This window comes from Lactuca serriola, chromosome 5, assembly GCF_051521515.1.
Source record: "Lactuca serriola cultivar US96UC23 chromosome 5, Lser_US96UC23_V15, whole genome shotgun sequence".
NCBI classification, from domain to species: domain Eukaryota; kingdom Viridiplantae; phylum Streptophyta; class Magnoliopsida; order Asterales; family Asteraceae; genus Lactuca; species Lactuca serriola.
The window spans coordinates 248,689,812-248,713,688 of record NC_136412.1 but is presented as its reverse complement, the minus strand read 5'-3'; the positions used below and the strand labels follow the sequence as shown (position 1 = coordinate 248,713,688).

General features: G+C 34.7%; 1 protein-coding gene across 2 annotated transcripts; it reads right to left on the bottom strand.

Moving 5' to 3' along the window:
* Window positions 1-236: 236 nt before the first annotated feature.
* Window positions 237-23,877, bottom strand: LOC145053958 (serine carboxypeptidase-like 18). 2 transcript variants are annotated; one of them, XM_079002087.1, is made up of 14 exons: window positions 23,654-23,877; window positions 23,397-23,542; window positions 4,234-4,310; window positions 3,018-3,140; window positions 2,638-2,740; window positions 2,484-2,521; window positions 2,170-2,271; window positions 1,985-2,071; window positions 1,725-1,880; window positions 1,500-1,571; window positions 1,267-1,415; window positions 778-891; window positions 636-690; window positions 237-494 (listed from the first exon to the last, which is right to left on the bottom strand). In XM_079002087.1, exons 1-14 carry the CDS (start codon window positions 23,827-23,829, stop codon window positions 411-413), a joined length of 1,482 nt encoding a protein of 493 aa, XP_078858213.1. In that variant the 5' UTR covers window positions 23,830-23,877; the 3' UTR covers window positions 237-410. The 2 variants fall into 2 exon arrangements, with proteins under 2 accessions (XP_078858213.1, XP_078858214.1); XM_079002088.1 differs by lacking the exon at window positions 2,170-2,271.

Sequence of the window (23,877 nt, the reverse complement as noted above, 5' to 3'; positions counted from 1 at the left end):
CTTCGTATGGAAACGAGGTCCTGTGAGGTCAAGGCCCCACATGATATTTTGACGTCGTCAAAGTTAAATTATCAATTTAAACACCATAATTTGAAGAGATGAAGTGTGTAGATCGTCAAACTGTTAATTTTGGTTGTATGTATTCCTACACAGGATCACATGAAGAATTCTGTTGTGATGAACAAGATTTGGAAGCTGATCTATGCTAGGATATTTTTTTTCCTTTGCAATGTAGGTTTTGATTTTTGAAGTTATTGATAGTCGAATTAGAAGTGTTAGATTCGTATTAGTTGATATGTTTATAGCAATTTACTTTCAACAAAAATTATTAGTTAAACTCCTGATGCAACGCGCGAACTTAAAACCCTCGATCCTTATAAGGCATAAATATCAAACTCCACTGTTGTTTCTTACAAAACATCATTTGCGAGCCACCTTATCAGCATGCTTAAACATTCTTTAGGTTTGTACTCTGGAGTTGTGTGACCTCCTCCCTTTAACATCACAAAATAGGTAACCATCATAATCGTAACAATAAATGTTTCTTTTCATCACGAAACTTCAAAATTTTCTTTTTTCAATAGTTTTAACAAACAGTCATCATAATTAGAAAGTCAAATATTATAAATTTTCACCTTTAGAGTAGCATATGTCAAGTTGTATTCATGGTTTGAATATTTCATGGTGTATCTGCAAGAAAATAAGATAAGAGCATAATGTCAATATATTATCAGTTTCAGCTTTTGTTGTGACAAAAGCAATGAAAACAGAACTAACCCAGCTACTTGTTTGTCAACAAACCAAGGTCTCCATTCATTCACAACTAAAAAATTTAGAGATTTAATCCAATGCATTGTTCCCAAATATGGAACGACCATGTCATGATCTCCACTGCACAAACACAAACACAAACATGCAAAATGTAATGGATATTTGTTTGCTTTCAAGTTCTTAGCATCCGAACCAGGGAAAAAAAAGAATAGAATGGTTCATTACATTGGAATAAAAAATTGTTTTTGTTGTCCAATGGAATGTAATAGACCATATATCTTTAAAGGAATGCTCCACTCCATTCCAAATTGACAAACAAACAACCTTTTTTGTAATTCTAGAGTATTATAGCATCATATTCCCCCTTCAATTATTACATACCAAAGTTTATCTATATACCACATGCATGCATGAATAAGATAGACAAAAAGTGGACAGATGGGAGAAAGGGAAAATGAAAATTAAGAAGAATAGCTAAGGGTAAATGGGTAATACCTGAATACAAGAGCGCGACAATTTTTATTGGCAAGGTGTTTATGATAGGCAACAGTATTGAGGACATTGTGTGTGTTAGATATGGGTTCGGTAAAAAAATCAAAAAACAGACTTTCATTGCACCGCACCCATTTGATTTCATCGAATTCCTGATGGTCATAAGATTAATTATTATCCCATCACATTGTATTCAAGAGACATGAATAGAACTCAGCTTACTATGAACTACAAACCTCATCAATATGAAGAGCCTCTCGTACGTCTCTGCGGTTAGCCCATACATAGCTGTATATATAGTGGTCATCCTGCATGAAAATATAAATTATAAAAATTAAAAGGTTTCATATTCTTCCATTCTTTCAAGACAAAAACCATTTTCTCCATGTTTTTCTTTCGAATGAAGGAATTTTTTTGGGGAGGGGATAGAAGGGAAGCAAATAGTTTAGAGAGAGTAATACGCGACACCCTTGTATCCGAACTTGAGGTAACGACCATATATCCATAGAGGCCTTGTCAAGAGATACTAAGCCTCTCCCGAAGTGATCAGATTTTAAGGTATTTGAAGTGTCACACGCAGGCTCTAGAATTTGGGGCTTGTTAATTCTTCCAATACACTGAGATCGAAATAGAAAAACATGTATCAAACTCAATACTTACTCTCAAGATGCCATTACTAGCTAGCTGATGATCCAATTTATATAAAGTGTAGCTCATGTACCTTATCCACAACTTTAAGATCATTTATGCAACGATGGTTGTTGGGATCTACATCCAAGTACTTTCCGTGGCAATTTTCTTTAGCAGACTGCAAAAATTGATATGCAACTTAATTGTTCGTCGTATTACAAAAATGATATACGGGCACTTGTTGTATTAGTGGACAAATCAATTGTAGTTATTTACTTTGTAGATTTCATTTGATAAGAGTCCCATATGATGAAGAAATGGGATTCTTGAATTATAGTCGCCACTTGTGTCTGTTAGAGGATTACCAAGCATGTACCCCTAGTTTGAAAAAAGATATATCAAATTCAATGATCTATGAAAAGATTATAGAATATTTTCCAAGCATTGCGGTTGATCAAATTCAGTGTAATCAAGATTCAAACTCATGCACCTATATATAGTTGTTTTAGAATGTGTAAAAAAGAATTAACACAAGCTAGCTGCGGATAAATAAGAAATTCGACTCATCCAAGTGATTGATCAATTTGTACCTTTATCTTTATCTGTGGCCCTTCTCCAACTTCATTACCTATAAAAGAGGGAAACAAAGCAAGCTCTATAGCACAGACTTCAAGTATTTAAGTATTAAACTAGTGTTTTTCAAACACAGCTCTATAACAAGAACTTCAACTATTTTTAGAATACCTTTGTATATTTCGTTAACAATCATTGGTGCCACTATGCCCATGTAGGACTCACCTCCAAGATAAAATGGATTGCTGAGAAATTTAGGATGATCCACAAGCCACTGGTGGGATAGACATAGCAAACAAAGATTCATGATCTTAGCTAATTTTACATCTAAACTAGACAGATTGCAATATGATCCTGATGCTTGGATGACATGAAATGTGTCATCAATTGCTCATATATTGAAAATGTCAGTTATGGAATTAGTAAACAATCCATTTACAAGAAAATAAGTAGAGCATATATGCTAACGCCTTCAATTTGTAGATGGCTTTATTTCTTGGTGAGATATGTTAACTGGAAAAATGAAACTTGCCAGCACAAAGTTACTATACCTTCCTCAGAAAATGGTATGCATGCATTGATGATAACGTATCATTTGTTATGTAAGCGGCACGAGTTTTTGCATAGGAAAATCCGGTCCCAGCAGGTTGATCGAGGAATATTATGTTGGCCACCTAAAATGCAACCAAGATTTCATTATATCAACAAACTATTACTCCTTGGGTTGTTAACGTCAAACATACCATAAAACTAAAAAAAACACCTTAAAGCATATCAAATAAGAGCTTATATATATATATATATATATATATATATATATATATATATATATATATATATATATATATATACACACACACACACACACACACACACAGAAAGACAGAGCTAGGTTCAGATGTTGACTGACATCTATTGTGCGGATGTATGAATAATGTTATTCTGTGAGAATGATAAAGAAAATATGTTGTTTGATAATATGAATACGTTCAATCTTACATAAGTATTGTCATTAGCACGCATTCTCACCAATTAAATCGTCTATAAGATTATTATAGATTTTTTTTTATTGTTCACATTCTGTCAGAATGTTGTCAAAATGTTTATTGAGTCGTATTCTGTAAAAATGAAAATGATTGAAAAACGATATGTGAGAACAAAAGTGAATAAAAATTAGTGAGAATGAATAGAAATGACAATAATTGTGTGAGGTTGAACGTATTTATATTACTAAATGACTTATTTTTTCAGTAATTCTTATAAAATATCACTGTGTGCTCACATCCACACAATAGTTATCCATCTACATTATAACCTAACCCTATATATATATATATATATATATATATATATATATATATATATATATATATATATATATATATATAAAAGACATAGTTGTATTTTTACTTTCGTTTGTTTGCAACATTCTAGATATTATTTGTGTTTAAGAAAAGACAAATTAATTGAGTGAGTCTAATTATACATTTTCGGGGATTAATTAGTTAAATTAAAAAAAAAAATTATTTGAAGATGCTAACCGTTAAAGATGTTATTTAATTAAAGGTTAAATTTAATGAGTGGAGGTCGACCATTAAAAATGCTCTTATGTATTTATAAAAAACACAATGGCAACTAAAAACAACAGCTGAAAATGAAGCCACCTATATTTCATAACTTTTTCTTATATATCAATTCAAACTTCCACAAATATTCTAGCGAATATGGATTAAGGTTTGTGTAAAATACATGGTAACAAATAAGCACCTTTGTCCAACTATAAGGGTTTTTCACGAGCGTTGGCTTCTCCAAAGTGGAATTTACATAGTTGAAAGTGAAAGGGCCTGTACACATAAACATCAATATATATATATATATATATATATATATATATATATATATATATATATATATATATATATATATATATATATATATATATATATAAAGATCTTTTTTCCATATGCCATTTTGTGCTTATTTTCAATTAATTTATTTCCATATATTATTTCTAGTTTTTTTAATTAAATTATTCATAGTATTTACAGCTAATAATAATTGAATATCAATATCATTAATGAACTTACATTCTAATTTATAAAATTCTAAATTAAAGCCCCATTATTTTGTTTTTTATTTGTTTAAATTATTTATTTAGATTTAAAAGATTAAAAAACACTTCAATTTTAGTAATTCAATAATTTTCTCATTTTATTATAAATTCAAATTTCTCAAATATTTAGACCTTCATATTTAACTTTTATCTATATAAACCAATGTAATACATATGTCTCAGTCTCACAACTACTATATATATATATATATATATATATATATATATATATATATATATATATATATATATATATATTATAGGGATATCAAATATGTAGCACATAAAACCAACCAACATATTACTAATCGAACCAAGAAACTTGGTGACCAATATGTTTCATAGCTAACATATTGGGTTGGTAGTACAATACGAATTGAGTAATCTTAGTACGGTAATAGTACAAAATATCAAATATCATGGTACTATCGCACCAACTAATTCATCTCTTATACATACGCACACAACAATTCTCAATAAATTCCTTAAGTAAACTAAAAAAATTACTTCACTAATTTATTTACCAAATGCAAAAATTATCTATGCTTTTATTGGTCTTTAATTATTACAACTAAAAATTAGTACGAAGTTGATATATATAATTACTAATTTGTACCAAACAAACGTGTTGGAAATTTCACTATTAGAATATAGACCTTTAATGACACGCAAACCATGAAATGCACTGATTTATGATACGCTAAAGTGTGTGTCTTAAAAATAATGTCATCTCTCACAAAATTTGAAGAATCAAGGACACGCATTTTTGTGTGCCATAAAATTAGTGTCTTAAAAAAAAGAAAATTAAAAACACCGAGGATGATTTTCTTAAGTGTGTGTCCTCTACAGATGTCGTTTTATAATTTTACTCAAACGCGTCTCTTATAACAAAATCACAGGGATCGGTATTTAACTCTAGGGCTTTTTTAAGACTCAAAACACTCACTCACTCAGTGCTCTCTACCATCGATCCGACGACCTCGCATCGCTTGTCGGCAACTCCTTGCTCACGTCTCCTCATCGATGATCTCATGCTCACCTGACCTCAAATTCCTTTGTTTCCATCTTTTGCAGAAAACCCAAATACACGTTTACCCCGTTTTCGATGCTCAGAAGAGAAAAAGGGCAAGCGCCTTGATCCTTTTTGCACACACTTTCAGGTGCTATCAACCCACCATTACTTTCTAACCCCCTCTACTCATCATCTTCAATGCTCACTTTCTCTATCTAGGTAACAACGAATGTGACAGGTAAATTCTAATCGCTTTCTCTATCTAGCTTGTATCTTAATTCTAGCGTTAAATGTTTTCTATTCAAACTACCAGAGAAAATTTATTTGTTTGTCGGATAATGTAATGAGAGAGTTTTGCGTGATGTGTGAGTTCATTTCAACTCGCTTCAAACAAACTTTACCAGGTTTAGTGTAGAATTTTGTGAAAAACCAGAAAAATTGGAGTTAATGTATATTTTTGTTCCAACATTTTTAATATGCATTTTGTTATTTGAGAAGATTTATTTTGGGGAAATAGGGGATTTTGGTTCTACGAGTTCTTATAACCCTGGGAATCAAGAACTCTGTCTTCTCACACCGGATTCATAATTGAATTCCACCGGAGAGAAAAGTGTATGGATGAGCCCAATGGGTCGGGGGAATAACAAAGGAAGCACTAGTCCTTCTTCGTAGAAGACTATGTGATCCCAATTTCATCTTCTCCCTTTTCTCCGATTCTCCTGACAACAACTACAGGTTCGGTTGATGGTTATTTGAATTTTATATATCTTGCAATTATATATACGTGAATATTACAAAAAAAAAATTTCATCCTCTATTGTGACGTATTTAATCTCTGAACGAATTTCAACAAGTTGAAATTTATCGTATCAAGTTCGGTAACTAAGGCTGTAACAATTTGTAACAATTCGATATTGTGCTTCTGGCTCCTCGAGGATGCGGAAAAATTGTGGTATAATACCCAATTTATTTGTTAACTACTTGGATTTTTTTATAGTATTTACTGTGATTTCATTGTGTCATTGATTATGGAATTAGGTGTTGGATCTTGTTCTAGAGGATTTACTGAAAGAATATCCTGAAATGATCTCAGTGGTGTATATATATATATATATATATATATATATATATATATATATGTTTTTATTTATTTAAATATTTTGTTTTCGTCTATTGTTTTTGTTACTCTATATCTGTTGTGATATCAGGCACAATGATTAAAGTCTAATTAGCTCTTTTTGTGATTGTTGTAAATTAAATTAAATGGGCTTTTGCATTGTGATGATAATTGTGCTCTAAAGGTGAGATTCCCAAATTCATTCCTTTTACCTTTGAAGTTATGCATCGGTTTTGTCTTTGTTTGTGCCTCTATAATAGGTTTAATCATCTTCTTCTGTGTGTTTTCATAAATGCTTTTTTATTTGTGAGATGGATAAGAAAGTAGTTTAAGAACACTCTTTCTGTATGTTGTCTATCTGTTCTACACACAACATCTCTAAAGGAATATGGCAAGCTTCAACATAAGGGCGTGTCGTAAACGTTTATCGTAAATGTACGTCGTAAATGTACGTCGTAAATGTGTATCTTCACTGAAAGCTGAATTTTATGACATGCAAATGTGTGTCATCTTCATTTATGACAGTAGATTTAATGATACACATTGTGAGTCGTAAACGTGTATCGTAAGGTTACGACACGCAAGGGCGTGTCGTCTTCCTTTATGACAGGGGCTTCCTTATACGCATTGCATGTCATAAATGTGTGTCGTAACTGCTCATCGTAAATGAGTGTCGTAAATAGATGACACTCAAAAGCGTGTCATTTTTCATTATGATAGGACCTTCCTTAACACGCATTTGCGTGTCGTCTGAGCATTTTACGACACACATTGCATGTCGTAAAAGGGTGTTTTTGTAGTAGTAAACCAAACAAGTTGGTATAAGATATACTTGGAATGGAATTGATAGCCAAATTTGTATACCAACTAACTATAGTTGATACAGTACACGGTTAAAAAAATCGATATCATAAAATATCATCCCTAATACATGCATTCTTATATGAAAAATACACATTCTTAATGTAGATAAAAAAAAATAACATGTCAATAGGTCCAACTAAATTTGAATATTCGGTGCAACAATGTGTTGGGAATCTACCATTCCAAAGTTTGCCAACATATACTTTCTATTGCAAACAAATTGTTGTTCATAAAAAAAGCATATCCAATGATACAACTCATTAAGAGGTCCAAAACACTACGTACCATTAATATATATATATATATATATATATATATATATATATATATATATATATATATATATATATAAGAATCATTATAAATGGTTTTCCAAGGAACCAAATAATTTTTTCAAGTTTTAGAACTTATTCCTTATTGAAAAAACTAAAAAATATAAATTCATAACTTCATATTGTGAATGCTAAAAAATAAATTATATATTTTTCGGATTCACTGTATGAATTCAGATTCAAATTATGAATTTGCACGTGTTCACCGTGAATTTGACGAATTTTATTGAATTTGATATCATTGGTAAAATGATAAAAAGTTATGAATATTTGTATTTTTAGTTTTTTTATTGATATAAAATAAGCTCAAAAAGTTGAAAAAAAAGATTGGTTCCTTGGTTTCATGGTTAATAATGGTTCTCTATTGAACCTCACCCTATATATATATATATATATATATATATATATATATATATATATATATATATATATATACACACACACACACAAGAGGTTAGACAACAATATACTTTTTCCTCTTCAAATTTTAAACACAATATTTATGGGTATTACAACTTTGGTCCCTTCTATATTCCTGATTCTTCCACCGCCGTATGAGCTCCTTCTAAGAGGGTCTTTTTTCCATGCCCACCGTCACCGGCTTCGATTACCAGTATTAACGAGCGCCTCCCCTCACTCCATCTATGTACATAAGCTTTTTGTATTTTTTCAATTTTGGTCGACTTCATAAAGCAGTAAGGACTCATCATCTTTCATTCCCAAAAGCAAACCATAGAAAGAGGAAAAGTGAAAATACTTTCTTTTGTAGAGAACTGACCAAGCAAAGATAACCGACTGAGAGAAGATGGTGTTCTGCTTCGAAGCCTGACTAGAAGCCGGAGACTACACCATTTTCATAGGTCTTGAAAAATTCGAGAACGATGTGGTTTTCTAATGCGTTTGTATTGTTCAAGGTTTGTTTAGTCACCGTTGACTGCCTGCTCTACCATCGTGTGTAACGCCCAGTTCCTGGTATGTATTTTAAATAAAATTTATTCATTTTTATATGAGAACTCGACGAGTTAGAGTCCCAAAACTCGTCGATTAAGAATTATTTTGGGACGCGGGTTTAGAAACCTACTTGACAAGTTGAGAGCCCTAACTCGACGAGTACGGCTGATAGAGTGAAACATTAATTTCAAGGGTACGCACCCAATTTAAACACATTAAGCCCTAAAGGCTGGCCTCATTTACAACTTCCAAGTCCCAAAAATCTAGCCACGAAACCCTAGAGCCTTGTGTGAGCTTGTGAGACCTTTTTCAAAGAAAACTTGTGCTTTTGAAGCTTGTGGAAGAAGAGGAAGCTAGAGGATTCAAGAATAAGAGAGTAGATCCAGAAACTTCACTCCATTTGTAGCATTTTCGGGTAAGCAAGTCTTAAACTTGCTCAATGATTTCTTAGATCTCTTCATTTCACTTTTATGGGGGGTTTTTGGTTCAAGAATGTTAGCTTTTGGGAAATGGAAGTCCCAAGTATGTGTACTTCCAGATCTAGGACCATGAAGGGATGTTATGGCATAAAGGTGCAAACTTTATGGCCATTGGAGCCCCCAAGCAAGCTCTAAGATGTGATTTTGGCCTTTTAACCACCAAAAGGCCATGCATGGAGATAAAGGTAGAAACTTTATGTGTTCAAATGATGTCCAGGGTCTAGATCTCAGTTTGTATGCCTTAGTTCGAATTATATATGGCTTTTGGAACAAGATCTAGATCTTGAATAATTAGGGTTTGATCTAAACCCATTAAAGGAAGCCATTAACGGATAAAGTTGGAAACTTTACCCTTAAAAGGACATATTCAGTGTGCAGAAGAAGTGTGGAGTCCAGATCTGAAGGATATGAGCTTAATCTATTAAGATGGCTCAACAGACTGAAGAACTCGTTGAGTCCATAGAGGAACTCGACGAGTTGGGTTGAAATGTACCGATTCTGTAAAAGGGAAAAATCGACGAGTAGAATGGGAAAGTCCCGATACCATGGATAGGAGGAACTGGACGAGTTGTGAAAGAACTCGACGAGTTGGATATCGAGTTCAGAGTTTTGGATTTATGGAACTTGACGAGTTGATGGGTCAACTCGTCAACTCGGAACGTGGACTTTGACCAGGGTGTTGAACTTGACTTTGAATTTGACCAAAGTTGACCCTTAAGGGGTTATGAGCATGAAAAGGGGGTAACTAAAGGAAATCTTTATGTGTAGGAGTTTGAATGGGGCAGATTTCAGAACTGAGGACAGTTCAACTACTTCACAACATTTGAGGTGAGTTACCTTCCAATAGGAGTGGGTTGAAGGCACCAATGTCGACCCACTAATATTGATTATAGTTGAGATGATTGTCTTTGTGATAATTGTCTAGTATGCCACTATATGTTATGATTTACGTGCTAGTATGTTATGTTATTATGTGGTAGTGGTAGGGGTGGAATAGTCCCCGATTACCGGTTGAAAGAGACCGAAGGGGAGGCCAACACCCAGATATGCTAGGTTGTATATGATTTATATGTATATGCTAGGGTATTATGTGGTAGTGGTAGGGGTGAAATAGTTCCCAGTTACCGGTTGAAAGAGACCGAAGGGGAGGCCAACACCTAGATATGCTAGGTGTTATGTGATTATATAGTATGTGGTATGATGGGGGAACTCACTAAGCTTTGTGCTTACGGTTTTCGGTTTTGGTTTCAGGTACTTCTTCTTCGAAGGGAAAGGATTCAGCATGATTGCAGCACATCACACCACTATTTTCCGTACTATGATGTTCTTGGGATTTGTACTCTGACATTATTATGACTTGTTTTGTGACATATGACTTATGAGTTTTTATGATATGGGATAACTCAATGATGTTTTAATAATCTGTTTTATGAATTATTAAATTAAAAATGAAATTTTTTGTCTTGGATTTTGGGATGTTACATCGTGTATGCCACAATCTTCATTTCAATCCGAAATGGAGGTAAATTTCTTTCAAGTATCTCCATTTGAATCCAAAATTAACATAATTTACTTTGATCTACACAAATATCGGCGGAGTCGATGGCGAAGAAAGTAGAAAGATGATGCTCTATGTATTCTATGTTACGTTTATCATTCATCGGTAACCTACTCCATTGTTCTCTACATCTATCATCGGTCTAACGCCCCACTACCACTCCACCAAAGCTCCACCTTCCTAAAAACCCACCAGGCTTTATATTGTGCTCAAATGAATCGTCTCCTCCGTCGATAGCTTCCTGAGCTTCTCTCTGTCTTTTCCGATGATGGCCTCACATTGTTCCATTACAAACATTATTTCCTTTGATAGGTTCTGATTTTCGTTGATTTCTTTGATGGGTATCGATTTTGATTGTTATTGAAAGTATAGTGTTGATTTTCAATATCTACATGTGCATATGGATGTTCTATTGTATGATTTATGTTTTTGTTGGTTTTGTAATGTTTATGTGTTTGCTGAAGGAGAAATATGTCGCTGAAAGTGTTGTTGTAGTCAATATGTTCGATGAAATGCCTCAAAGAGTGTATAACTGATGTTTTTTGGGGTTAATTTGTGATTACTAAAGTTAGGGTGGATCAAATTCATGGAGAAACATAGACGATGTTGGAAGTAGTGTATACTATGTGTAAGATTTTGGGGTCTTAGAATATCAATTAACTTGGCTAATTTCTGGGATCGTGATTGCAATCACTTTCCAAAATCTGTGATTTCGACCCTTATTCTAGGGTATCACGAAATCTGATTTGGGATAATCCAAGAAATACAATTTGGATATTAGGCCACTTCCAAATTCGAAACACAAAAAATATATCGTGATGTTTTGTTTTCTTTTGAGATAGAGAGAACCAGAAGTATGATTTTTGAGAGTAAGTTTTGTGACTCGTTTTCTAGAACATGCGGTATGTTCTTATACAAGAGGGAAAAGTAGTTGGTCGTAGTTACATGCACTTTTGGCACCAAAACAAGTGGTTAGATACATGGTTATAAGACATAACCGATTTTGACACCACAGTGATGTCACCGCTTATAATTGGCAGAACCACCACCAAGGGCTCTGCCTCTTGGACCATGCTAGGGGCGTTGCCCATAGACCCCGCCAAGGGGCTGCAGACCCTTGGAACCCTACACCCAGGGGTGTTGCTCCTGACCGCCATATTCTCGAGTTCACAATAATGACATCGAGTGTGCATCCCGCATCTCCAAACTTGATTAGTAAATAAAACTCGGCCTATCTCATTATTAAAAATAATTACACTAAACTGATTACACTAAAATGACCAAGACTATGTTTAAATTTTGGTCCAACATACTACTTCTTGAAGTGACTAAGTTGAAAAAAATTATTTCCTGTTTTGAGGCTGCAACCTAGTGTACAAGTACAACAACAGTTACATAGCCAAAAAGGACTATCAAATATTTTTATTAAATACTACGGTAGGTTCTCTAATTTACTTCCACAATTTCATTTTGAGTATACAAATCTACATTTATATGTTTTTTTATATTATTTAATTGTATCCCCGAACAATATGTTTGTATTTGTGATGTTGCCTTTAAAATATACCCAACACACTTGGAACTTTAATGGTTTTGTGGTTTTTTTTTTTTTTGATGGTCAAACTTTCTGATTTGGTATCTCTGTAAGACTGTTACGTTAACACGCACAGGTTTATGTTATGTTACTATAGGCTTTCATTTATAAATTTCGTTACAATGCCAATTGTGCATCTCTAGTTCATGCATATTCATCTCATTCTGATTGTTTGGTAAGTCCTACTGCAGGTTCGCATTGCCTTTTATAAATATTTGTGATATGTTTTTAAGATGTTAGGTTTCTAAATTCCTTTTTATGTGATATATTTGGTATCAGTTGTCTGCATGTGAACTTTACGTTTCGTGGTGTATTCAGCTGTTGTGGAAGTGCGAGGCCCGCTGGTGCTTCTGGTGGCGTGGATGGGCGGGGTAGGGGTTGCAGTCTGCGTGATCCCGTGTTGGTCATGGTGTTAGTTGACCCATGTTCCTTTTTAGTCCTAATGATTGGCAATGTCCCATGTGAGTAGATAAGAAGTAAAATTCTATTTATTTCAGTTTTGTTATAAAATAATTTCTTATGGTTGAATCTATTTAAAGGAATTGCATTATCAACTAGGGAGAATGTTGAAAATGAAACATGTGACACCACATATTGCATACTAATACCTTAAATTGTCTTAGAACTTCTTCAATACCACTCAAATTAAATATTTAAAATGAAACAGGTAACCTTGTTGAGCCGCTTTAGAAGTCAAAAGTATATGTTTCTTCTTCGTTTTTTTTCTCTTTCTCCTAGATAGTTTATTGTTTTGATCTTGATACTTTTTGTGTATATAGTATGTACTGGTAAAAGGATGAGAGGGAACAAGTTTGAGTTCTATTGGGACCTGGGGACTAAAAGAACAAAGATGAGGAAAATGTTGCTTCTGCTACTCGTGATATTATCTCCTTTTAAATATATATATATATATATATATATATATATATATATATATATATATATATATATATATATATATATATATATATATATATATTCTGTTGATGCTGAGAACTATGTGACAAAAGCACTATGCATTTGGATGATGAGTAAAAAATAGTATATAAGATTCACGTAAGGACTATATGCACTCAGATGGAATTTGGAACATTTTCTTTATATCTCAATCGATATTCTTATAAAAATGTTTTTACCATTTTTTTTGAACTTTTAAATATATAACACCTATTACCACTGACCAGTTAATCAATTGTCAAGAGTTTTGCTTGTGGGTGCTGAATGAACATGAGAACGTATACTTATGTAAGCAACATTGTTTTTCTCTAATTTTAAAAAATGCATTTATTCTATTCTCATGGACAAATGTGTAAAAAATATTTAAAGAATCTGTTGGTAACTGAAATGCTACATGTTTTTAGCTTATATGCGATCGGTTTACTTGTGATAAATGCAAATCATTAGCAAAGTATTTCTAAAAAGTAGGTTGTCATTTATATTAATTTCAATTATTAGGGGATCATTTAGTAACATGTATGTAGGTGTTGTTGGCATGAGCTGTCTGACCTTGATTGCCCTTGAGTGTAGGTTGTATTATAGGAAGTTGGTTGTATATATATGCTTGTTGATGTACATTGAAATACATAGAAAAAATCCGAATATAATTTCTCATTGTCAAGTTCTGTGATTTACATGGTATCAGAGCGTCTTTGCTCACACTATTGAAAATCCGTAACATAAAAATCTTGTAACCATGGGAGAGTCATCGAACCCACAACAAGTGATCGTACAGAATGTCCAAGACGCACCTTTCCCATCTGGAGTTATTCTTGACGAGACAAATTATCCGCTATGGTCCCAATTAATGGAGATGCGAATCGGAGCTCGAAACAAATCCGGTTTCATCACGGGGGACACTCCGAAACCCAAGATAGATGAAAAGAAGATCGAAGCATGGATCATCGACAACCATCGGGTGAAAAGTTGGTTGATCGACTCGATGAGTCCACCTCTGATACACCGCTTTATATGTCTTCAAACAACAACGGAAATTTGGGAGGCTGTCAGCAAGACATTCTATGATGGAACAGACGAGACAACTGTTTGAATTGAATCGGAGGTCGTTCACTACTCGTCAAAACAGACGATCTCTTTCCACGTATTACAATGAATGGGTAAGTATCTTTCAAGAAATAGACTCGATTGACTACACAGGGAGATACATATATTGTAGCCCAAACCGTATCACTCAACAAAACCATATCACGCCTTAGGGTTCATATATTTCTTGTTGGACTGGACCCGAGTTTAATCAAGCCCGAAGCGAAATCTTGAGAAAGGATCCTGTCCTTGATCCGGATTTATGTTATGCGTACATTCGCAAGGATCAGAATCAAAGACAAACCATGGATGAAGTGAAACATGAACCGGATAGTATGGTTCACCTGGCTTCTCGAAATCGCCCCATGAAAGAGAAACATCCTAAAGGGAAAGGAACTACTTTCATATGTACGCACTATGGGGAAGAGGGGCATTCAAAACTTCGCTGCTATGAAATAATCGGGTGCCCAGATTGGTGGGACTTCACGAAAAAACCACAAAAGAAAATAAGCCAAGATGCAATGGCAACTTTGTCTGATCCAAAAGAACCTGTCACGCCAATGGCTGCTCACATGGTCACTGACTCCAGTATGTACATCAAAAATCCACTCATAATTATAATTGGATAATCGATACAGGCGCAACATACCATATGACAAATAATAAGGACCACATGACAACCTATTCTCTAAAACAAATAAACATACAGACGACAAATGGGAGTGTAGCACCGGTCACGGGTGAAGGATCAGTTAAAATTTTGAACTCCATGGACCTTGACTCCGTCCTTGTAGTTACTTCTTTATCTTCTAACTTATTATCCGTTAGCCAAATTACCGAGGCTCTGAACTGCTATGTAACTTTCTGGAGAAATGAATGCACGTTTTAGGATATGGCAACACATCAAACTCTTGGTTATGGTACTAGGCGGGACGGTTGTACTACCTCGAAGAGAACCATCGAAGTGAAGCTCATCATACGGGATTAATGACTCAAAAAATAAGTATGTGGCTGTAACATCCCAAATTTCAGAAGTACGATTGAAGGGTCTAAAGTGTACATTGAGGAAGCTACTCGACGAGTAGGTGCGAGTACTCGTCGATTCGGAACGGGATTTGGTCGCGAATTAAGTGACGAACTCGCCGAGTCGGCAACTGGACTCGATGAGTTGGTGCTGGGAAGAGAAAACCCTAATCTTAGGGTTTGCACCCTATTTAAAGGACTTAATGTCCTCCCCTCCGCCTCCTTATTGCCCTTGAGAGTCAGTGAACCCTAAAATCATAAGAGCTTCTATTGTTAAAGCGATTTGAGTTTTGGAGGAGGAATATTGAGAAGGGAGCTTGAAGATCAAGAGGCTAGCATCAAGGGTTTGGTGTAGATCCATAATCTACTTCAGCTTGGGTACATTTTGGAGGTAACAAGCTGTTACCTTGACTCTTTTGCATCTAGATCTATTCTTGAATGAGATTTGGGGCCATTTTGGCATGTTAAGGATCTATTTCAGGTTAGGGGTCTAGATCAGAGGTTGCTACTTCAGATCTAGACTTGTCTTGGTCCAGAAACTCATAAAGTATCAGCCCTTAGTTTGTTGCTGAAGCATCTTTGTCTTAAACCTTAACCTTATATTGATTTGGGCCAATAGCACCTTGTACTCACGTAAAGTTGGCAGCTTTACGTGAGAGTCATGCCCTATGAGGATGGATCTACAGTATGGAGTGTCTTCATGGCCCAAAAGTGACTATGGATGAAGGACTGAAGAGACTTGGCGAGTCTCATGGGTTGACTCGGCGAGTCATATGATGATGGGCATGGACTCGACGAGTTGGATGAACAACTCGGCGAGTCTGATGAAGATTGCCGAGGACTCGACGAGTTATAGCGCATAAACCCCCAACCTATTATGGTTAAGACTCGGATCAATGAGTTGAGTGGTGACTCAGTGAGTTAGACAGGATATGACTCGGAGATTGTTGAACTCGACGAGTCATGAGGTAACTCGGCGAGTCGAGTCGTGATATGAGAGTTTTCTGAGTTTAAGAACTCGGCGAGTCAGTGGGTTGACTCGGCGAGTAGGGTCAATCAGGAAGGTTGACTTTAGCCAGGACTTTGACTTTGACCAGTTTGGCCTTCAAGGGTATTATGGTAATTTGGATATTTATGTCAATGGATCATTGATGGCTATAGGTGTTGGAGTTAGATGTAGTGCTTCAGGATTGTGCTTTCGTGGTTCGGTTCGGCAGTTGCAGGTGAGTTATCCTCACTATACCCAAGGGTCTAAGGCACCAAGGCCGACCCTTTGAATTGTTATTTGAGTAATTGCTGTTGTGATATGTTAGTTTGGTATTCTGCTAGAATGGATGATTATATGCTAGTATGGTTGGTTAGATCGGCATCCTGGTAGACTGGATGTGGCTATGCTTAGTGACCTGTAGCTGGTCGGACTGTCTGTGTGCTGGTGGGAGATTACCTGTTATATGTGAGCATGTTTGAGCAATTGTAGAGGGTATTCCATCCCGGTAGGATGATAGGGCCCTAGTATGTAGTTTATGTGGGTTATTATGTGATTATCTGATAAGTGTACATGTTTGTTAGTGTGTGGGCATTTCAACCCGATGGTTGTGGGTCAGCAGTATTCCATCCCGGTAGGATGATTGGACTTATAGTAGGTGGGCATTCCAACCTAATGGTTGAGGGCATGGGGTATTCCATCCTGATGGATGATTGGACCCATAGTAGTTAGAGTAGATGTAGGAGTGTGGGCATTCCAACCCGACGGTTGTGGGCCAGGAGTATTCCATCCTGGTAGGATGAGTGGACTCATAGTATGTTGGCATTCCAACCTGATGGTTGAGGGCCTGGGGTATTCCATCCAGAAGGATGATTGGACCCATAGTAGATATTGTAGGTATAGGGACGTGGGCATTCCAACCCGATGTTTGTGGGTCGGGAGTATTCCATCCGGTAGGATGATTGGACTCGTAGTATGTTGGCATTCCAACCCGATGGTTGAGGGCCAGGGGCATTCCAACCCGATGGTTGAGGGTCAGGGGTATTCCAACCGGATGGTTGACTGGACCCATAGTATGTTGTTTTGTTGCTGTATGTGTATGGTTATGTGTGTATGGGTATTTTGGGGGAACTCACTAAGCTTTCGGGCTTACAGTTTCAGTTTATTGTTTCAGGCACATCAGGAGATCGTGGCAAGGCAAAGGCGTGATCGTACCGCTCCTCGTATTTCATGATTTTGTGATTTGGTTCTGGGGATACTCTGATGTTTAAACTATTTGAAAACAAGTTGTAATAACTTAATGGTTTTTGAATGAATTAAAATGTTTTAAATTGGCGTAAAATTTATGAGCGTTACAGTGGCGTGGTTATGACATTGTCGACTCGGGCATTTATCTTTCAGTTATCTTAGGAAACTTAAACCTAATTTAATTCTGAATGTAAAAGACAATGATTTTAATTGTGGTATGTGTGAGTTAGCTAAAAATTAAAAAAATTCTTATGCTCCAAGCTTGAATAAAACATTAGTTCCTTTTATGATTATCCACTCAGATGTATGGGGTCCTGCTCGAGTAGCCACGCCTAACATCTATGTATTTCGAATGTGTTTTTTATTAGACCTCTAATAAGTTTAATTTATAACTTCTTTCGACACCTACCTTATGTATACTTGGCTACGTGCATAGTTTTTTTGGTGGGTTATGAAATGAGGTTTGTTAGGTTTTCTAATGATCATTTTCAATCATTTACTATAGTTTTCTGTATTAAATTTCAATATGGAGACCTATAAGTAGTTGATAAAATAACCTTATATACAATTTGTGGTGCCAAATTAAACTTATAAAACTCCATATAACACACACACACACATAACCTAGCATAAGGTCTAGTAGAAGATGCAAGAAAGATGGTAGAAAGATTTGATTGCATTTGATTAAAACGATATAGTTTTTGCTGGTTCTATACCTAATATTAGGTACATAACAACCACATATTCCCTATATATATATATATATATATATATATATATATATATATATATATATATATATAGTGTTAGTTTATTTTGTTTTCAGTATCTATTGTGTGTATATATGATTGATTCTGGACCAATCATTTTAATTATTTTAAGAAAGTAATTAATGCATATTACATGTTGAAGATATCATTATATCTTCAACATGTAATATGCATTAATTACTTTATTAAAATAACTAAAATGATTGGTCCAGAATCAATCATACATGCACACTATGAATCTGGGCCAAGTCTGCCGCTTAACGCTTCAGTGTACCAGACATAAGAAATAGATCATATTCATTTAAAAATACGTATCGTGATGACATTTTTTCTATATCTACTACTACTGACATTTTTTCTATATCTACTACTACTTACGGTTACAATGATGTACTAGTAGCCCCTTAACTTACGGTTACAATGATGTACTAGTAGCCCCTTAACTTTTAAAAAATCTTGATACATAATTTTATTTTATGAATTGAAGGAGAGCGGTTATCATATTTATGTCTAAACTCTGAGGTAATTTTCTTTTCTCTTTATCTCCCATTACTGACATGAAATAAGAACACATGTCATTTTAATGTCCATCCCTTTTTAAGGCATATGAAAGTATTTTCTATTTAATGTTTCCTTAATAAGAACACAAGCCATTTTGATCACCATCACTAACTACTTCGTTTGCATTTTAGTGTTTTGTCAGCACTAAACTGTGCAAGATAATCATGGTCTTTTGCTGCAAAAGCCAAGTAATTAAATTCTAGAAAAGCATAACAACCACGTTACAGATAGTATTTATTGTTTTGGTTTTTTATTTGCTAGCTAGTTACTCGGTGGTATTTTAACATAACTAGTTTTGTGAATTTTTTACATTGTAAGCATCAACACATTCGAAAAAAAAGAAAATGTCATTGTATCACAATAAAGTATTCTACTTTTGCCGATTTGGTCATATATATATATATATATATATATATATATATATATATATATATATATATATATATATATATATATATATATATATATATATATTATAAAACACTAGGTGTGAGACCCATATATTATACGGGTTGATTAAAACAAAATGTTAATATAAATGATTAAATAGAAAATTTATTTGAATTTGAAATTTAAGATAACTGAAAATTATGAGAAAAAAACATGCAAAAAATAAATAAATTAAAATTATGTGTTTAGTTATCAAATTTGTATCCTAACGGGTAATTATAACAAAATGCTAAACACAAAGATTTAAACTGTAAATTTATTTGAAATTGAAATTAAAATTTAGAATTTGAAATTTGAAATTAATAGTCATTATGGTAGGTTTAATTTATGGAAGTTATATTAATGATAAATTGGAAATAAAAAATGAAGTAAATGACAAGTGGAAATAAATATATCTCAAAATAATGACAAAATGACAAGTGGTCAATTGAATGAGAGAATAACATGTGGCAAAATCATTCTTATTTATTAGGGTAGATTTATTTAACTCGTATAAAATGTGTCAATTACACCACTCTCCTCTCCTTGATTTCAAAGACACTATGACATAAAGTCTAGTAAGCATAACTATACACATGGACGTCCAATTCCAAATATACATCTATTTATTTATTTCTTTTTTCTAAATTAAGTTATGTCTTTATTTATTTTTTTTATTTTTTTATTTCTTAACTAAAAATAAAAATTAAGAAGAAACCTAGAAAGAGCCCGTTTGTGGGTTTTATGGATCGGGAACAGCGAGGACACACATTGGTGTGTGTGTGTGTGTGTTTCAATTTAAATTAGAGGAAAACGAAGAGGGGATCAAAAATGGATGATGCAAGAAGTATAGAGAGAGATCGATGCAACGTTAGAATCAAATTTTGAGGGTTAGAAAAGAAAGATCGTCGAAACAGTACAAGCCAACTGCTTCTTCTTTCATATGCTTCGTTGAACCAATGTCGTTGCCCCTCTTGTTGTTTATTTGAATCGTTGCAATCCACTATGATCTAAATTGTTGGACGCTTGCAAATTGCTGGACTCTCTGATTCCCACCGTCGACTGCTTCACCATCGACGATTCCGCCATTTGTTTCACCAGAATTTTTTCATTATCTTCTTCGACCATCTCTATTTCCAACTTTAACTACTTACTCCTCGTTCCCGAGTTTAACAAAAGAAAAGAAAGTCATGAGAGAAAAGAAGAAAAAGGAAAGGAAAATAAAATTTTCTTTTGTGTTCCCGAGTTGGAGAGAAGTGGAAGGAAGATGAATCATTTTGTTTTTTCTTTCCAAATCCTCCCAAATCGGAAGGAAAGTTAGGAGGGAAAGTGATCCTCCCATTTCCCTCTACTTCCTTCCACTTTCCTCCTTTAATGAAACTCGGGAACACCAATTTCTTCTATTTTCTTCTCATTTCCACCCATTTCCTTTCCTTTCTCTCGCTAAGTTGAACTCGGGAACGGAGTGTTAGGGATCGTACTAGTTTATATTTGTACCCTCTTTTATTTTTCTTTACTTGATTTTGAGTTTAACACTCTTACACTCATAGTCTGTCTAAATCGATTTATCTTCAACACGACTGTCAGATTTTCACCACCAATTAACAAGACTCTTATCATTGTTCTCATTCGTTAAATATAATTCCCAACTCCAGCCACCTACGGATATTAACGGTTTGTACCTCTCCACTTAATTACTGAGATAAATAACCAATTCATTGATTTCTCTCGGATTTCATCGCCATTCTCAAAGATTAATTTTCTATGAAACCCTAATACAGTAGAGGGGGTTAAATTGTAGGACAGGGTCAGTGGTAAAGGAGGGGTCAGGGAAAGCAAGGAGATCGTGTGTGTGTGTGTGTGGGGGGGGGGGGGGGTTGGTTGGTGGCGACGAAAAAGGTTGACAAGGAAGATGGAGGAGAAAATGCCACCAGATGTCATCAATTGCAACTTTTCCAGAGAAATGGTTGGTGGAAGGCTCATGGAGAAGAAGATGGAAAACAATGGCGGTAAGGCATTTGTAAGATAAGGAAGGCAGGAATCTGTATTTAGGTTTTTGAATTTAGGGGAAAGACAAAATAACAAAAATGGTCCATGTGGTTGGCAACATTCTATAATTTTGGTCCAAAAAAGTTTGGTGGTAATTTTGGATATTTGTAGTGTTTTTGGTCCCTATACACTTAAAATGACTATTATACCCTTTAGATTTGTATTTTTTTTATATTTATATTATTGATTTTAAATAATTAAAGATATTAAAAGTCTGTATGCCTCTCTCTCTCTCTCTCTCTCTCTCTCTCTCCCTCCTAAGAACACCCTCCATATGCTACCTTCTCAAGAACATTCAACCTATCCCACCATTATCATTCACCACCATGATCCACCTACTACCATTTCTGTTCACTACCACCATCAACCTTTCATCATCGTCATTTACCACTACCATCCACATGCTACCATGCTTGTTCTCCACCATCCCCTTAAGAACACACACAATCATTCTTTCTCTCTCCTCCTGCCACTATCTCCATTCTTCACCACCGTTCGCCGCCGACCATCTCCATCTCCCCCACCATCACGTTTCCTTCCTTAACCTGATAACCTTTCGTCACCACCATTCACCTGAAAAATCAAACCAAAAGCTTCATTGAGCTCCTCTATCTTCTTACGATCCATGAATACTTGAAACGTCGGAAAATACACAGATTTAAAGAAGATGGTGGATGCTGAACCACATATCCATCTTCTTCGGAGGCGGTTTGGAATCACAAAATTTTTCTATGCATTGAATGTGGCTTGATGTCGATTTTGTTATCGAATGGCCAATGTTGCAAACATTAGCTTGAAGGGAACATATGAGGTTGATGGTGGCGGTGCAATCAGAGCAAAAGAGAGTTCAGGGATAGGGTTCTACTTCCTTGACGTCCTTCTCCTAGATTAGCTTCTACTTCTTTCGAGCAAGATGAGGATAAAAGGATACAAAGTTGATTTCAAGGATCTGAGATTGACATTCCCCTCCTAATTCGAGTGGTCGATGAAGGCGACTTTAGGGTTCTTCGGTTGAAGCTTTCACTTGATTTTGTGATTCCAGTTGTTCGAGCCTAAATTTGTTAATGGCATCAAGATCTCATAGTAGGCAATGAAACATCAAGTTTAAAACCCTCATCCAACCTTCCTTTTTAAAAAAAACAATCGTTTATTCTCTCTTTAAAAATTTCAAACAATCTTTGCACAATGTCCCCTTAATCCTAACCCGAGAGAGAGAGAGAGAGAGAGAGAGAGAGAGAGAGAGAGAGAGAGAGAGAGAGAGTGTGTGTGTGTGTGTGTTGGGTGGGGTGGGGTGGGGTGGGTAGTAATTTCTTTTTCTTTTTCTTTTAGTTAAAATAATAATATGTTAAATAAAATAAAAATGAAATATTTAAATGACATATTGGTCATTTCAGGTGAGATATGGATCAAAACCACACAAAAATACCAACCATAGAGACCAAAACCACACAAAGTATTCGAAATTGGACCACTGATGCACGTCAAACTTTTTTAGACCAAAAAACCACAATGACCATTTTTGCAATTTTGTCTAGGGGAAATGAAAATGAAAAGTCACCTAGATTAGGATTTAATTTTTTTACATTGAAAAAATTTGAAAAAAAACCATTTAGATCATGGGTAACCGTGAAACCGAAATTAAATTAGAAAATTCTCTTAAAATGACATTTTAAAAATATGTAGCACAAAAAAAAAGAAAAAAAAAAACCCTAGTTGTCAAATTAGAAAAATAACAAAAGTTTATTGAGCTACAATGACATTTTCTCAAAAAAGAAACTAAAATTTGAAGATACTAATAAAAATACCTATTTCATACAGAATGGTAGAAAGAGCGGAACAACCCGGCCCTCCGGTAAGCCAAAGAATGAGAGGGTCGCTTTGTGGGTTCCCTTCAGATGCAATGAAGTAGTAAAATAATTGCACGTCATTGGATTCCCCTACCCCAATATAACTTACAACACATTCATGTCGTGATAAGTTAGCATATAAACTTTATTAAAGAAAATATATAATAATAATCGTAAACGGTCGACAAAATTCTATTACAAAGAGAGGACCTTACCCAGTTTCGAGTGTGAAAGGAAGATTACCAAGCCAACCTGGCAGTGTCTTAACTAGGATCCGTGATTCAGTAACCTCCAAAGAAACTAACAAAATAAAAACATAAAATAACAACGGAATGTTGAAGCTATTAAAGAGGCTTGAAGGTTGAAGGTGAGATTGTGACCTTGGTTTCATTCTGCTTAATTCTAAGAAAAAAAAAATATTGTAAACAAGATTGGGAAC

What these genes read in the sequence shown, in the direction of transcription:
- LOC145053958 (XM_079002087.1), bottom strand. Translation starts at nt 23,829, where the DNA reads ATGAAACCAAGGTCACAATCTCACCTTCAACCTTCAAGCCTCTTTAAT. An exon ending in GGCCACAGATAAAGATAAAG is followed by an intron (nt 2,272 to 2,483) that starts GTACAAATTGAT and finishes TTTTCAAACTAG; the next exon opens with GGGTACATGCTTGGTAATCC. An exon ending in TTCGGATACAAGGGTGTCGC is followed by an intron (nt 1,572 to 1,724) that starts GTATTACTCTCT and finishes ATTTTCATGCAG; the next exon opens with GATGACCACTATATATACAG.